The sequence below is a fragment of the Phoxinus phoxinus genome (genome assembly GCF_949152265.1).
Source record: "Phoxinus phoxinus genome assembly, chromosome: 11".
Classification (NCBI taxonomy): domain Eukaryota; kingdom Metazoa; phylum Chordata; class Actinopteri; order Cypriniformes; family Leuciscidae; genus Phoxinus; species Phoxinus phoxinus.
Genome location: NC_136886.1, coordinates 8,556,824 through 8,573,803, shown reverse-complemented (window position 1 = coordinate 8,573,803; position 16,980 = coordinate 8,556,824). Strand labels below are relative to the sequence as shown.

Genomic DNA, 16,980 nt, shown 5'->3' with positions numbered 1-16,980 from the left:
GATGAAATAGGCATAGAATTCAGAAACAAAATGCATTTGTATTGCATCTATATCGAACAAGTTTTAGACACTGTCTATAACGGAGTAGTCAGCAAAGTGAGAAAGTAAAGATTTTAGATTGTAGCTCTAAATGTGAGCATGCATTTACTCTCACTCGCACAAAACAGATTCAGTATTCCTCAAAAAGAAGAAAACTGTGAAATGCAAACTCAGAATTTTACACAAACCTGCAATAATAAAATATAACACATTTACTTAATGCATTTAATCTCACTTTATTAACCATAGATGTGAATTTGCACTTCCACTTGAGGCTTATACAATTCACTTTTGGTGTGAAAGGGATTTACATTTGCCAAAAATTTAACTTTTTTGTTATTAAAAAAACAAGCAAGCTCAGTCCAGGAGAGAAAAAGTAACGCAACGCATTACTTTCCATAAAAGTAAATAATGCAATGTTACTTTTTTTTTAGGGAGTAACACAATATTGTGATGCATTACTTATAAAAGTATCTTTCCCCAACACTGATTATGAGACATCATTTTAAGTTTACCTCAAAGAAAACTCAGATACATTGTCTACCTTAGTTTTTCTGGTTTTATAGAGATGCACAAATTAATATTATGATGCGTTCATGATTCTTAGACTTTCCTTATAGCAAACTTTTTTCTTTATCAGAATATTTACTGGAAAAAAAGACAACTGTACCTTAAAACAAGGTGATACTAAGAAAATATATTTCAGAGAATATGTTGTGAATCAAGTTCCTATACCTCCCTGGCAAAATGTTTTGAAATAACTCTTAAAAAGGGTAAAATAAATTTACTTTAAGCAAAATTGCACATTTAGATATTTTTACTGGAAAATACAGTAAGAGAGAGAAAATAGTGATTAAGAAAATGATTTTTGCAAGACTTTCCCTTGTGCTCTGGAGGAAGCACACCTGCTTTTAAAGCTAATCTAGACCAGAAAAGCAGGATCTGTTTTTTCAACGTATTAAAAACAGCTTAACACAAGGAAAGACCGAACAAAACGCTTCGGTCAATGATAACAGAGACAAATCTGTTTTGTATTTTACAGTTTTTAGAATCCAAAAACGGAGGATTATCCCCGGATCCATTCCCTCCCCTCTCGCTCACAGATGTCTGCAAGTTTCCTCCCCCCCACCCCAGAAAAGCAAGGATTATGAAGTCAATTACATTTGCAGCACAGTTTGCTATTGGAATACATACAGTAGCTCATTTCTTTGTGTTTTTCCGTCTTTTTTAATAGTAAATACAAAGCAGTTGTGATAAAAGCAAACATGGTAATACAAACAGTATTTTTTTGTTCTTTGAAAAGAATCAGGAGAAGATGAGAGGACACACAAGCTATAATGTGGTGTATGTACAACCTATTTCAACATGAGCTAAAAGAGCAGAGACGGGAAACAGTTTACCGCATGTGAGAAGCTAAATAAATTGAAGCCGAATGGCGTTTCTTAATGTTAAAAAATCCTGAGGTTTGGATTGGTTTAAAAGAAGAAAAGAAAAAGAGAGAGACCCCCATGATAAACAAGCTCTGATTTTTATATCTTTTTTTTTTTTTTTTTTTTTATCTTTTTCTTAAAATAGTTTGCTACAGTTTTAGACTAAACATGCAAGACATACGACTAAGTGCAACTGAGTGAAATGTTACATCATTTGCTTAGTTACTCATTCCCTATAGGTTTGAAGTGAGGTATGCATACTAACAGTTTCTCATGCTGGATTTCTTTAGTAATGCAGAGCTACACATGCGGTGAACCTGCTCAAGAATAACAATCAGAATCCTTCCCACTGTCCCTCAGCTGCCCGGATGCTTCATTCATTTTAGTGAACCACAGGGTGCCCATCAAGAAGAAATGCTCGGATAAATTTACAAATAGTAGTAACTGCCATTAAAGTACCTTGTACCCAGCTTATTGGTTGACAGGAGTGTTTTTTAATATAAAAAAGTAATAAGTTGACAGACACTAAAACACAATCATAGAGCATTGCCAAGATTAACAAAAGGACATCGGGAATCCCGTTTCGAATTTACAAGGTAAGTGGCATACAATCTTTTCAAATAATAAAATGGCAAAAAACAAAACCTAAAGTATGAGAACAAATACAACTCTCATCATTGTGTGGTCCAGTTGAAGTTCAGTTCACATTGTGTTATGCAAATGGATTTCAATTTCCTGTGACGACAGTGAACAGTCCTAAACTCTTTCATCCATATCCTTCTCCTCTATAGCCATCATTTCCTGATAGAACACTCCCTTTTTCCTTTTCATTGGCCCAAAGACAACATTGCTTTGATTTGGTCGTGTGTTGGTCTCCATCTCTGCCTCTCCTCTCCTATTTTGGTCACAGGCAAAGACATACAGCTGCCCATCGAACAACCCCTTTGGCTTTTTTCCCTCTCTCTCTCACCATAATAAGCCCGACACGGTTTCAGACATTTCATAATTTTTGTGTCCGGCCAGTGCGGGGAACACTATAAGGATATTTGGCCTTTCGTTTAGCTATTGCATGGAACATAGAATATCTCAACTTGTAGTATCTTGTATCTTTGGTAGTCACAGATAAGAGACATAAACATCAACTTAAGTCAAAACAAAATGACAACAAAAATGGAAGTAATAAATAAGAACACAAAGTGGTTGGTTGCAGTCATTAAAAAAACAAAACAAAAAACGCAATCGTGTACGATTTGTAGAAGCCTAATCTAAAGTGTCTGTTCTCATCCTTGCGCAGTCCCAAAATTTGAATCTAAACTAGCCGGCGGCAGCGGCTTCCAATACGGAGTTGTTTCCCGGGTTCAACTGGCCAGCGTGGAAACAGTCAGTCGGAAACAATCATTTCCAAGGTGATGTGGCAAGATGCGAATGGTCATAGTGGGCCGCCCCAGTGCCGTAATGCTCAGTGGTCATGGCTGTGCCGTCAGCCTCGGTTTATAATCCCTTTAACATTTAATCCCATGTGTAATTATTATCATGTCTAATAACAGAGGCTGAGCCGGTCATTGATGTGGTGAAACAGATACCGAAACTAGAGGGAATGCAGTTTAAAGTCATCCAGACAGTCTTTGAAATGACAGAAGTGGGTCCCCCCCAAAAAAAAGTTTCATGAAGACAGGAATCACAATTAGCTTTTGTCTAACAATTCTCTCCCTGCTGCTTATTTCAACATTTTTTGACATTTCATTTTGCAATACAGTTGATGGTTTCGATCAGCGATTTGGTTGACGCTAACATGCATCACCACAAAAGGGGATTTTGGAAAGTATAATTTCAGAACGATAAACGTTAACCTGCGTTGATTTCTCTGTCATTCATTCCACGTGAAAATTAAACTTCATTGGTGCGTGGAGAGGGAGCCTTCATTATGAGTAGTGCATTTGCAGATGGACTTCATGAGCGGGAGAGAGAGAGAGGGGGGGGGGGGGGGGGGGAGAGTGTGAGTGTGTGTGTGTCGGCACGCAAGGGCAATGTGACTGCAAAGTGGCGATTCGAAACGCTAGGAACAAATGACAGAAAAATACTACACGGTAATGCGACATTCTGTTTCAATTTCGAAAGGAAAGGAAGAGGGGGAAAAAGAGAGCATGAGAAGCCTTAACATTCATCCAGTGCTAAGCACACCATAACTCCACGTCATTATTCATGAGGTCTGATCAGTTACCAAAACAAACAAACCCAACAAAATGAATATATAGCTAACTGCACAGAGTAATGAGAGGACACTACATTTAAATTATTTGCCCAGGAACCCTCAAAACACCATACAGATACACTCCATCTGTGATGACAGCCAACTTAAAGGAATGGTGCACTTAAAAAAATGAAAATTCTGTACATTTACCCCTAAAAACTCTGTGACCTCTGTACTTACTGCTTTTATCATGCAATTAAAATTAATTGGGAGCTTTTAAGCTTTTAAAAAGGACACAAAGGCATCATATATTTACTCATTTGACTGTATTCCAAGTTGTAGATTGATTTGGATAAGACACAAACTTAAATTTAAGCTGCTATTCACTTCATTCTTCCCTTCCTGTGAGCAGATCACTGAGTCGGTGAGTTGAACACGAGAATCAGTGATTTGTGAACTAATTAATTGAAAAGATTTGACTCAAAAGAATCACAATTCAGATCCTGCTTACTTCTCCCATGAACTCCCAGGGAGAGCATTCCCTTTCATTATGTGAAAAAGCAACCAAGTGCGCTCTTTTTGTGTTTCATAGAAGTAAGTCATACAGGTTTGGAATGACATGAGAGTGAGTAAATGACAGAATTTTCATTTTTGGCTGAACCGTCCTTTAAGAAGATCTGAAGGCAGAGGCAATGAATTAAAGTCACATACGTACACGCACACTGTGAGTGGCACGCTCATTGAAGCGCTAATGATTTGTGTGTGTGTGTGTGTGTGAGAGAGAGTCTGTGATCAGTGTTTATTCGACTCCGAGAGCAACGAGTCTTTCTCAGCTGTGTTTTCATGTCCGCTCTGGCCAAAACGAAGTAGAAGCAGGCCCCAGTACCAAATGTCTCTTCGTCAGACGATGAGTAGAAATTTATGCATCTGGTCTTTTAAACGAAAAGTAGAAACAAATCAAAAATACTTCCAAATGGAATAGATTTTCTTATCTCGTATTTCGTTTTGTATTTAATGGCACTAAGAGTAAATCGGAACATTTTTAAAAGCTGTCAACAAGAGAATTGTGAATCCAGTCTATATCTGGAGTGGTCTCGCAGGTGACCGCAGTTAGTATGGCCTCTTCGGCAGAGGACCTGGGAGAAACCAGGCTTACAGCATGTCCTCGTTCCCATGGTCGTCCTCGTAATCTCTGTTGTGGTCAAAGTCTGGACTGTGATTGGCTGTTGTCACGAGGGAAAGGGGGCCTTCGTGCTCCTCAGGGTCCAGTGGCTCCTCTTTTACGTTGATATGATGCCTTCGGAAAAAACAGAACAGGAACGTTCATTTATTTGCAAAAAAAGCCTAGATTCTCAGAAAAAAAAAAGAATAAATCTTAAGGAATGAATATTCTTTTGTTTATAGATATTATGTGATGGATTTAACTTTTTCTTTTCTTTAATTCGAGCTTTTGAGTCAACACACCAAAGAATAGTTTTTGGTGAGGACGTCTATACAAATTGATAAAAATAAATAAATAACTGAAATATGGATCTACAGTTTCTAGGCAATATCGTGACAATTAAAAACATATAATCAATATGATTGAATCAGTGCAGCCCCACTGTCTAAATATTAAAAGACAAAAATGAATAAAGTAACGTCCAGCTGTTTCTATAATGAAAGACTAGCAACACTCCTGATAACTCCACTTCCCTTTCACAGCTCTTCCAACACCGGGATACCAGCCGGCTTTATTTTCCACAGCTGGCCCGACAACAGGGCTTTCACTTTGAATTGATAAATGAGGGAGATTAATAACGTAGGACTTTGCGACGAGAGAATGGACTGCGGAGAGCGGTGGCAGGCGCAGGAACGAGCGAGCGGACGTCCTGTCAGCTTCCCGGTGGTGCGGGATCAGTGCCGCTCTTCTCTCTCGTTAACATGCACAACCTGTGAGGCGGGTCTCTAGAGGACGACCCTGCGCAAGGTTCCGTCATTAATCAACTTCAAGCGTGCAAAAAAACACGGTGACCAGACAGCGCGGCGTACACTTTAAATACACGCAAAATTAATGCAACTTCTAACCAAAGTGTCAATAAGGGGAAGAAAAGCAGTGGCGGGGAGAGGGGAAGGGGGAGGCGCTGACGACGGCGCCCAACACAAACGCCTGTGATAAGAAACAGAGCCCTTACAAGAATAATAACGCTGTCAGTTGTAAACAAGGCAAAACATGAACCCCGGCCCACAGTCTGGGCAAAGGATTGTCCATAGAGATGAGATCTGCCAAATTTCTCATTACAGAAACACTGCAGGAATAGAGCGCCAATGAGCGAGCGCTGACTGTACCGAGGACCAAAACTGAAACGAACGAAAGAATAAACATTAGAAGCAGCTGTAGCAAAGCCTTTAAGTTAATTAGTCTCACATGGCAAACTATAGGTTTTCGCTGAGACATGTTTGGCAAATGTAATTAGCCACGATCTTTATTTCTCTCATGTGCTTCTCCGCCACGATTGTTAAGGAAGCAGCCATGCTAATGAGTTATCATATTTGTGTGTGAATAATAAGAAAACTCTCCCCATTCTATCGGTTTCAGATCAAAGCATCTCCATGTATCCCATTGCCTCTCTAGCTGGAGGGCAAACATGAAATTGTTATTAATATGCAACTGAGATGCACTCCGCTTTAGCCTTCATTGTAATTGGGACTGAAGCGTCTGATTGCAGACATCTGCAACATTACAAACAGGTGAGGCAGATGGAAGCCCGTTTGTTAGATGTTATTATTTACGTCTTTCAATCATAAGGCAGTGTGTGATTCAAAAGAAATAATGCTAGCATATAGAGGTTCTATTATTATAATGTACTGGTGTGTTTACAACATAATTACAGGCCTGGATTACTTCATAGCATGTTAAGATGGATATAATTATATACTTGAACTGATGATACTATGTAATCATTTTAATAATGGACATTTGATTACACCATTTTAAAAAGTTCGAGTTAAAAAATTATACACAGAAATTGATTGATTTGAGAAAATACAAAACAAAAACAAGTTTTTGCAAAAAAAAAAAAAAGTACAAAAAGTAAGTCTTTACAAAAACGTACTGTGGTGGTACCACGGTAAAGTGATGGTGTCAGATGATAATACCATGGTAGAGGGTGTTAACCATATTCACGTTCCATGGCATTTACATGGTAATCCAAAATATGTCATAGAAATGGAATTACCATGGTACTTGTCTAAAGCACGTGTTATTAATATTTTATTTCATGATGCTCTTGATAATTTAATCATAAAAATAAATGATGTTAATCAGAATATTGTGAAAAAAAAATGGATTTTCCTTTTCCTGTTTTATGCAGGGTCATACATTTACACTTTATAAAACTCATGTTTGGGAAATACTATTGGATATTTAATTACAGTTATAAATAATTGTTTGCATTGAAAAGTAATTTATGCTTGAACAGATTCTAAAATAAAAAGCTTTCCTTGCCTAATCCATCAGCGACATCCAAACCATTTCCATTACTGAGAAAATAAGTTTTTCACCGAAATTGAAACGCGATGCCCTTGATAACATGATCCATAAATCTGGTTAACTTAATAAACCTCAGTGCTTTTTATGTGAATGTTTTATGTATGCTTGTACGTTCTCGCACTTTGTACAGCTCGTGTTTGGGCAACATCTTTGCTTTTGAGTGCGTTAAGTTGGCAAATGCCTGGAGAGGTGAGGCAGACAGCCTCATCCTGTCTCTCGGTATCCTGCGGATGGGGCAGGCCTGCAGCTATGTTACCTGCCATTAGCGTTTCTCTCATCCACATCTTCACGAGTTCATTACCGCGCCATTTAAAAAAAAAAAAGGAAAAATAAAAAGAAACGATTTGCTGATGTTTCACAGAAACGGCAATAAATCTGTCCGAGCAACAAATCAGCGTTCTGTCCTCCAACATCTGGAAACCATGTTGTCTGCACCGTATTATTTTAAGCTTCAAACAACACGGCGGCCCCTCCCATACAACAAGTGTATGGGGAGCTGTGGTTTCCAACCCCGACCGCAGCTCAGCTACATGGAAATCTTGGAGCAGTTTCGTCGAGGCTAATTACGACCCCTCACCCCTCCCTTCGTTGTTTTACTCTCGACAGCTCGGAGAGTTTTCGGACGTGCTGCGAGTCCTGTCTGGGTGGAAAAAGGAGGCCAGTTCTGTCATCTTCTATTCACCACTTTTGTAAATATTTAAACAAAATGGAGGCAATAATTAGGGAGGAACTCAACGTAGAACGCCGCACACTATTGACCCGTAATAAAAGCCAGTTTATAAACTTTTCCTCGAAATAACATGGAGAGACACTATTTTCTTTACGAGCTCCCCCAGCCTAGAAACCTGCCAAAGGTGGGGTTTCCTTTCTAAGACTGCATTCACAATTCCTGCTTCCTCTGTCAACTGCAGTTTTCTATATAATTTCACGGCTGGCTAAACATCTACTGTAATGTACATGGAACCCTACTGTGCGTTCGGAGACTATTTTCAACTCCTAGCGACCTGGTGAAAAATGTCCACCACCTAAGCTGTACGAGCGTCGGCCTGCATGCGCGTGAGCCTAATGATTCCTGGACATCTCCCTGTACCTCACGCTCTTATCTCAGTCACACACACATTCTGAAGGTGGGATGTGAGCCACTCACATAGCTGGCAGGGGCGAGCGTCCAGGGCTGCTGTCACTACCGTTGCTGTTCCCGTGGTCCATGGCCCCATTCATTTCCTCTCGGATGGCGCTGGCAAGCGAGTTAAGAGTGGGACTTCCGATGGAAGCGGTAGTGTATAGAGGTATGTTGTTCTCTGCCATTGAAGCCTAAAACAGATTGGAGAAGATGAACTCGGTGAAACCAATTCCTTCAAAACATCGGGACCATTCAATGGCCTTCAGATACTTGGCCTCATCCAAAATAAATAACCATTTTAGCCATTTTTAGAAGACTATTGTAGAAACTATTTTGAAGGGTTTAAAGTGATGATGGCATGATGAAGAGATTTTTTTTCTTTCTTTACATTTTCTAAAAAAAAAAAAAGAAGAAGCTTTTTAGTGCTAGTGACACAAAATGAAATGCAAATGATGCACATTAGGTGCGTACTTGATAATAATATGATATATTTGTGTTTTATCATTCTCGTAGTGCCATCAAGAGAATAGTAGAAAACTGTAGTTTCGTCATGCAAGACTGTCACCTTATAAACCAGCTAAAAGAGTAATTTTATCAGGCAAGCTTAATTGCTTCATCAACTGTACACAAAATGAGTACGTACAGTACTATATTGTACAGTCAATGACTGGATGAAGGCAGCAACTAAAAAAACAAATAATATGGATAAGGATTGGATGCTGCAAGCTTGTGGTTTTACCTGGAAGGCTGCAGAAAGGGCGGGACCATATCCCAAAGTGGTATGGATGTTCTTTACCAGAGCTGGACTTCTGTAGAGACAAAAATATAAACACACATTCAGCTCAGTAGGGAAACAAGTCATACTGTCTTCGGTCTACTGAGCAGATTGATTTTACACTGAAGTCAGTATTTAGAGTACAATCTGATTTCCAATGAAACTCAATAGCAAAATCAATAGATAGCACTAAACTATCAAAAGCTCTTTAACACTAGAGCTCTGTCCCAAACCTAGCTGCCTTCTTGGCCTACTTCACTTCCAATGCGAAGACCGTTTCAAAATAATAATGCAGCCTTGTAATAATAATGCTAGCTTGTTTTGGCCATTATCTAAAGCAATGCATCTGTCAGTTGTGGAATAGGGAATCCCAGAATGCACTGTGACAAGCGAAGAAAATAAAAATAAAAAATTCATTCGATATAGAAAAAGTATCATTCAAATTTTTACTTGATTTGATCTTGTACCTAATATTTCTGTGTACTCTTATACTTGTGTTGCCATCGTAGCATCAGATCTTAGAGTGCAAAACTTTTTCAGCAGCCTTGGTTGAGAAAGTATTTTGTTAAAAATAAATTCCCCCATCCACCTTTTTCCTAACGCCCCTACTGCGTTTTAGATTATGGGAGGCACTTCCAGTTTGGGGAAGTTCCACTCGAAAAGTAATCCTTATCTGTCCATTTTGACTGAATGAGCAGTAACATTTCCTTCATGTTCTATTTTCAGAAGTCAGGGGAATAACGCAATGCTTGGTATTTTAATTGGATATGGTATAACAAGAATATCTATGGCAAGAATATTTTTCTCCTTTTAATTCCGCTGTAACAGTATGAAAAAGACAACATATACTGTGCATTTGTGGTCCGCTCTTCCGATTTATATTACGACATATCCCATGAATAATTCACAGGTACGCACTAAGAATTTCTCGTTTTTCTCACCAAATCCTCATCTCATTCCAGGTTTGTTTTCACACGAATGCTTTAAAATGTTTTCACTTTTCACTTCTAATCCTAGTGTTTGCTGGAATGCTTCCAAAGCAGGTAAATACAATATTTATTGTCTGTTAAAATGACAGAAATCTCTTTGAAATATTATCACATTTTCTATTAAGACAACATATGTTACATAATACAGAGATATATTACTACAGTGATATTTAACTCGGCCGAAATATTGCTGAGAAAATAATCAAGCTTTTGGGGTTAATCCTGGTCTTTTGTAGTATTTTGTTAATGCTTTTACAATTTTAAATTTCCTTTTAATGTGAACAGAATAATGGTGTCTAGTTTTTGAAAATGCTTTTTGCTGATGGTTTACAGTTTAACAGAAATTAATCCTAAAGCATCATGGGGTGAAGGAAAATGGTGGATAGAGAAAAATAATGGGATGTTTACTTCTTTCTACAGTATATACTTAGGAGGTAATTGCCTAGACAATAGATTACAAGGAAGCTCGCCAAGGTTTGGAACAGAGCTTATGTTAAGTCGTCTCATTTTAAAATCACATATTAATATAAATCAGATGACACTCAAATAAGCCATTTCATCTTTTATGAAAACCAGATATGACAAAAGCACAAGATACATACAGGATGAGCGAGCACATGGAGGCGGGGCATGCAGGGAGGGGGTGGGGCAGGAGGCGGAGCTTACTGTACAGGCAGATCATCACAGCTTTCGTCCGCCGCATGCTTCCTGGGGCGACCTCGTTGTATGTGGCGGCCGCGTTTAAACTCTTCATCGTCTACGGTCCAAAAGGACCCAAAGTCATCCTCAACTCTTACAAAGCATTTATGCAGGGAGAGATTGGTGCGCACAGCACCCTGGGATGGGGGAGAGGGGCAGCAAGCAGCCAGATGCGGATGTGGCAAGACAGACAGACAGTGATAGAGAAGAGGATATGAAGTGAATGAATGGATAAGCACAAGCGACCAGGGGTTACGGCTCATACAGCCAGCACATGAATCGCATACAGGCACAGAGACGCACGCTAAAGCTAGTAGGGGGTCAATGGGCGGCACAGCACAGAGACAATGACATGGAGCCCATCCATCAACACCACGAGACACGGGTTTGCTCAGCCATGCTGTATGGGGTGGCGCTGGAACACCTACCCGCTGATCTTTTGCGGCCTTCTCTTTTGGAACTCTAGCTCGTCGACGGTCCATACCGCCCCTTTAACGTTTTCTACTCGCACAAAACACTTGTGAAGACTAAGGTTATGCCGCACTGCATTCTGCAGTTGGTGTGAGAGAAAGAAAAGAGCTATGAGTGCAAAAGGAAATGTGCTGGAATTTTTTTTACATTTCAATATTTTGTAAAACAGCTTTTTTTTTTTTTAAATAAAACCCACATTCTCTTGTATTTTACATTGTAATACATTACCAATAAGGAATTTAAAAATCTGTCATCATATGCTCACCTTTTTCTAAATCTGTGGAACAAGAAAAGAGATGTTTTGCAGAATGTCTTGAATGCCAATGAAACCAAATGGCACTGATTCTCTTGTTGAACTGATATTTGTTATCTACAGCAGGACTTTATGAGAACAATGACTTACATATGGGTCTGTTTGTCACACAAATCCATATATGACATTTATGGTGTTTTTTGGAGCTTGATAGAGCAGCAGGGACATTCTTCATAACATCTCCTTTTTTTGTTCCACAGAAGAAGAAAAATTCTAGCATTTTGAAGCGAGTAAATGATGACAGAATTTTAAGAATCTAAAAAAACATCCTCAAAATAAGATATATTTACCTGAAAAGCAAAATTGCAGAAATTATTAAAACATTTTTCAGACAATATATCAAATACCATGTCATTTCCCACAGTTTTTTTTACTAATTGTTTTTAAGTTATATAAACTGAATATTTTTTTAATACTTTTATTCAGCAAGGATGCATTAAATTAAAAAGTAATATTAAATTAAAAAAGTAACAGCAAAAAGTCTATTTCAAATAAATTCTGTTATTTTGAACTTTCTAATCATTAAATAATTTTGGACAATAAAGTATCACGGTTTCCACAAAAATATAACCGTCTTCAACATTGATAAGAAATTTTCTTGAGCACCAAATCAGCATATTAGAAGGATTTTTGAAGGGTCATGTGACATGAAGACTTGAGGAATGATGCTGAAAATTCAGCTTTGCCATCACAGTAATAAAATATATTTGATCAGAAAACAGTTATTTTAAATTTTAATAATTTCACAGTACAGTTTTTACTGTATTTGTGATAAACAAATGCAGCCTTGGTGAGCATAATATTAAAAAGTTTTTTCAGAATAGTTTGCTATTTCCAAAACACTCCCTAAACAAAGAAATGCACTGATCAAGAGCCAGTTGTAGCAGCACCTTGGACTACCAACAAAATTCCAGACAGCACAAATAGTCTGATAAACACGACTCGTTGGCAGTTATGACTTTAGCACTGTAGCTGAACAATGAGGGGAAGAGAAGTAATTCTAACATGCTCTGCTTGTTGCGTCCTTATAAATTACCCTTTCATCAGGCCATTTGTACAACATGAGGGTGATATTTAGCAAATAAAGCCCTCCTTGATTGATGGAGGTCTGTGTGGGTGTTGTCACTCTGGTGCTTTATCATTCAGCTCTGGTAAAAGTCACAGATAGTTCATCATTTTCTGCCTCACTTCAAAAACGGAAACTGAAAACGCTTGAGTTAGATGCCAATGCTCAACAAACTCAGCCAGGGGAAAACATCCTACTCAAATGACCAGATTTCCCCTTAAAGCTCTAGAAATTCTTCCAGAAAAACACTTTCAAAATAAATCCAAATGAAGAGGGGGTCTCTCCCAGAAACGTCTAAGGACCATTAAGTGAAATAAATCATATTTGGGGAAAAATGCCTACTTTCTCTGGGTAATTTGAACTTGTTAACTAAATCTCACTGGGCAAAATGGAATAAAGTACAGCAATTTTACATGATTTCTGTTTGTATTTCTGAGGGCTGGTGTTTTCGAATAATTCAAGATATTTTTTAATAGTCATTATGTTATATCTTAATTCCTGGAAACAGAAAATGTGTTTGTTATAACTAAAATATACAGTGATGTCTAAAAGTCTGAGAACACTAGTGGAATTTTTTAGATTTAGCATTTTAATTTGATCTAATTTCATAATTTTTTATATAAGCAGCATAACATTATTATTAAAAGTTATGATAAGTTAAATAAAAAGGAACATGAAATGAAGCAAGAACGTGACCATCTAAACAAAAGAGTTCATATGGTAAATTTCACAAGTTTTTTATTTTAAATTCCAGAACTGTAACATAGTCTCAGACTTCCACTGTCCCTCCCTTATTCATATATGCTTGTCATGAGTGAAGAATTGTGTGGTCCAATAAGAGTGGTGTGTGCTGAATTCTGGGGGTGGTTTTCTACTGCAAGGGGCTTAAGTTTTTTGGGGGGTTTTTTTGTTTCTACTTCATCAAAAAAATATTTACTGGGAAAATTCCAAATTCATTGTATATTAGTAACAGCAGGAAATAGAGAACAAGAACTGTGAGATCACCTTCCACGTCGCTGCATTGCGTCTGAAATATGCAAACATTCGCGTGAACCAGTTGTAGATCTCGTTTAGTGTTAGCTGTCTTTCCGGCGACTCTAGTATCGCCTGGAAAAAAACACACACACACAAATGCTGATAAGCAAAAATCTGTTTCATTTCCGTTCAAACCTGGAGCAAAAACAAAGTGAGATGCACATATATGTCAAGTTAAAGTTGATCCGAGGGTGCATGTAAAACAGCTTCACGCTTTTCCGTTCTCAAATGGGAGCTACTTTGTTTACTGAACGCTTCCTTATGCAAATGTGGCAATTTGAGTTCATCCTTTTCCGCTAAACGACCAGAACAAGATTTATTTTTTATTTTTTTTATAGAGCCAGATTATAAAGCGGCAATTATCCCGGGCCCAGATTAATGCCCGTGTGATCACAGATTACCGGTTCAGGCCTGATAATTGACTGGGCATCTCAAAGACGCCCCGTTCCTACTGTTGTGTGAAATGAATTCCGTAATAATCACATTGGCTGTAATACTTAATCAAAAGCAATTGTTATATATGGGCTTTTTGCCCCTCTATGAACAGCAAGTGCTCTCACGCTCATTTGCAGATGGCTAATCTTGAGCTCTGCTGTTAAATTGCATCTGAAATTTAACGGCTGCGGCGGTGGGGGTTTAGGGGTTTGTCTTTAAAGAAGTTTGCAGTGAGGCATGTTAGATGCATGTAAATCTAAAGTGTAGATGCTCAATTACAATGCGATAGATGGGTTAAATGCGTCATGTGGAAGTGGCTGTGGTCTTACCTGTCGTATTAACGAAGCGTATGTGAAAGGAGGTCGTACTTCAGCATTCATGTAGAACTCTTTGTTCTGGACAATATCTGTTCACAAAGACCAGACAAAAAAAATAATAATTAAGAATTGAACTAAAAAAAACCTGGTCACACTTTACATTATATTAAACTGTAATTTGTGACAGTGTATGGGGTAAATTGTAACTAAAAAGACTGGAAAGCTATTTTCCATATAAGAAGCATACAAGAGAAGGCAAATTATATACAAACATCTCATTTTTATTACTGTGATTTTTAATTAAGTAAATAAATAAAGTAATCATGTGCTATTTAAAATTCTATTGTATTTATACATCATGGTCGTATTAAAAATTAAAGAATGACAGTAGTAAAATAGAATAATACTAAATCTAATGAGACTCAACACTGAGAATAATTACAAAAATAAAAGTAAATGCATAAAATAAAATAAATCAAGATAACATCCAGACATATTACAGTAATGCAATTTTGTGTTTAATTTAAGCTGTTTAATTGCAATAAAAATAATGTTAGAAAGCAAAAAAAAAAAAATCAATTAATATAATTGATTTATTTATTATTTTGATTTTGGGGGGAAATGTGATTTGGCATGTTATCGTAAGATTCACCCAGTGATTCAATGTATTGTATGTCACAAGGAAGCTTCCCAGAGTCTGCCCGTACCTGGAGATATGGGCATGTTGTACTTGTCCGAGTAGCGTCTGCGCATGGGACCGACACTGTGCAGGCTGGTGGGGGTGATAACAGAGTGGGTTTGTGAGAGCGGCGTGAGGGGGGCAGTCGGGGTGGTGGGTGTCTGGGGTAAGCTGAGGGGCGGCGAGGCCTCGGGAGCCGTCTTGGACAAAGTTACGTTGGACACAAGGTTCAGCTGAAAAGAAGCACAGAGCATTGTTAGTCCCCACTGATGCCTGCGGATGCTAATTGTTAACACACCATCCAATCAATCTCTGCGCCACAGAGGAGCATGTTGGTTTGTAAATATTTGTAAACACCATGCTTTCGCTTTTCTGCGTCCATCATTCTGCGAGCAAATAGCATACAGGCCCCTGGTCGCCTCTTTGTTTGGTCTGCTGGCGTGCTCCCAGAATGCCTAGCTCACTCTCTTTGCTCTCGGGCGGCAGTAGCAGTCTTGCTGGCTGATGGAATGAGTTTCTCACCGAGCCCTAAGAGGCTCCTAATAAGCCGCAGACAGAGAGAGGTCAATCTACACTAATTACAGGCTCAAATTGTTTTGTAAGGACCCTAATTAGTGGCTACTTACAGGGGTGATACTACGATTAAACGTCACATCTGAATGACCCTCATCAGCCCGATGGTTTGGCATAAGATGGTTCTTCTGGAGAAATAGTTTCCAGAAAAATACTTTCTTCCTCCCTTATCAAGTGGCACGATGTGGGGGTCTAGTAATAATGGCTATAAGGTAAACTAATTAACCAGTGGGTTCGTAAAGGTGCAGTCCCGCTACCAACAGCGGCGTTGAGTCGTCAGTGTCAGATTTCCTCTTCTACTGGAGTGGAAAACGCGATCCTGACCCGATGCTCCTGCTATTAATTTGTAGGCGATGGAAAAAAAGCTAATGACACACATACATATTTCCCCACCAAATTGTTCTAATTGCTAATTTGCCAAAGGAGGCCTTGTTACCAAATTAAACATGATTTCACTGGGAGGGTGGAAAAGCGATGAATGCATGGACAAGCAGAGAGGGGCAAAGAAAAAAAACAACGAGAGGGCATGCGGAGGTGGGTTTTTCGTCGCGCGCCACAATCGCCTACAGATTGGGTGAACAAATTAATGAAATGTCAAGGCTGTCAATTGCTTTGGAGGTATCAGATGTCTAATTTTGCTCTATAATGGCGGCGCTGACAGTGCAGACGGCGGCGAGGCGAGTGAAAACCAACAGACAGTGTTTAACATCTAACCCCCCGCCACGCAGATACGTCGCAGGCCACGCAATTACCACACACCCTATTAACGGTCATTACCATACAGATGCTCCGTTTGATAGACAGGTACATAATAAAGAAATTTGAGGGATGACAGAAGCTTCATCCTTGACATGTCATTGTCTTCATGCTTATCTAACCTTTTTTTGTTGTTAATTGGTTTCTCTCTGTGGTAAAATCACATTAGAAAACCAATAGTTCTGGTCTCCGATGCTGATCGGTCAATAACAGGATCCAGTCATGTTAAAATTCACCATATAGTACCAGTTATGATTCCTTGCAACTGTACATCACTGCACTGCCTTACATCACTGGTCATCATTATTAACTAAAACCATAAAAACATTTTTAATACCAAATTTTTCACTGAATCACTGAAAGAAAAAAAGAAAAAAAAAGTAAAGAATAAAAAATTAGAAATGTTGCTTGGCAACTATCTTAAATAAAACGAAAAGAAAAAACAACAACAACAACAACTATATTGACATTAAAAAAAGGAAAAATATATAAAATGACATTTTTTTTTAACTAAAACTTCAACTTAACGTTAAATTGAAAAAAAGAAAATACAAAAA

General features: G+C 38.4%; 1 protein-coding gene across 10 annotated transcripts in view; it reads right to left on the bottom strand.

Moving 5' to 3' along the window:
• Nucleotides 1-266: 266 nt before the first annotated feature.
• Nucleotides 267-16,980, bottom strand: part of foxp1b (forkhead box P1b) — a 137,449-nt gene continuing 120,735 nt past the window's right edge. For all 10 annotated transcript variants that reach the window (XM_079628872.1, XM_079628873.1, XM_079628874.1 and 7 more), the window contains 7 exons: nt 15,123-15,327; nt 14,428-14,504; nt 13,634-13,735; nt 11,207-11,328; nt 9,055-9,124; nt 8,340-8,506; nt 267-4,957 (listed from right to left, as the gene is read on the bottom strand). In XM_079628872.1, the coding sequence (XP_079484998.1) occupies nt 4,813-4,957; nt 8,340-8,506; nt 9,055-9,124; nt 11,207-11,328; nt 13,634-13,735; nt 14,428-14,504; nt 15,123-15,327 (888 nt within the window). In that variant the 3' untranslated portion in view covers nt 267-4,812. The remainder of the gene's footprint in view (nt 4,958-8,339; nt 8,507-9,054; nt 9,125-11,206; nt 11,329-13,633; nt 13,736-14,427; nt 14,505-15,122; nt 15,328-16,980) is intronic.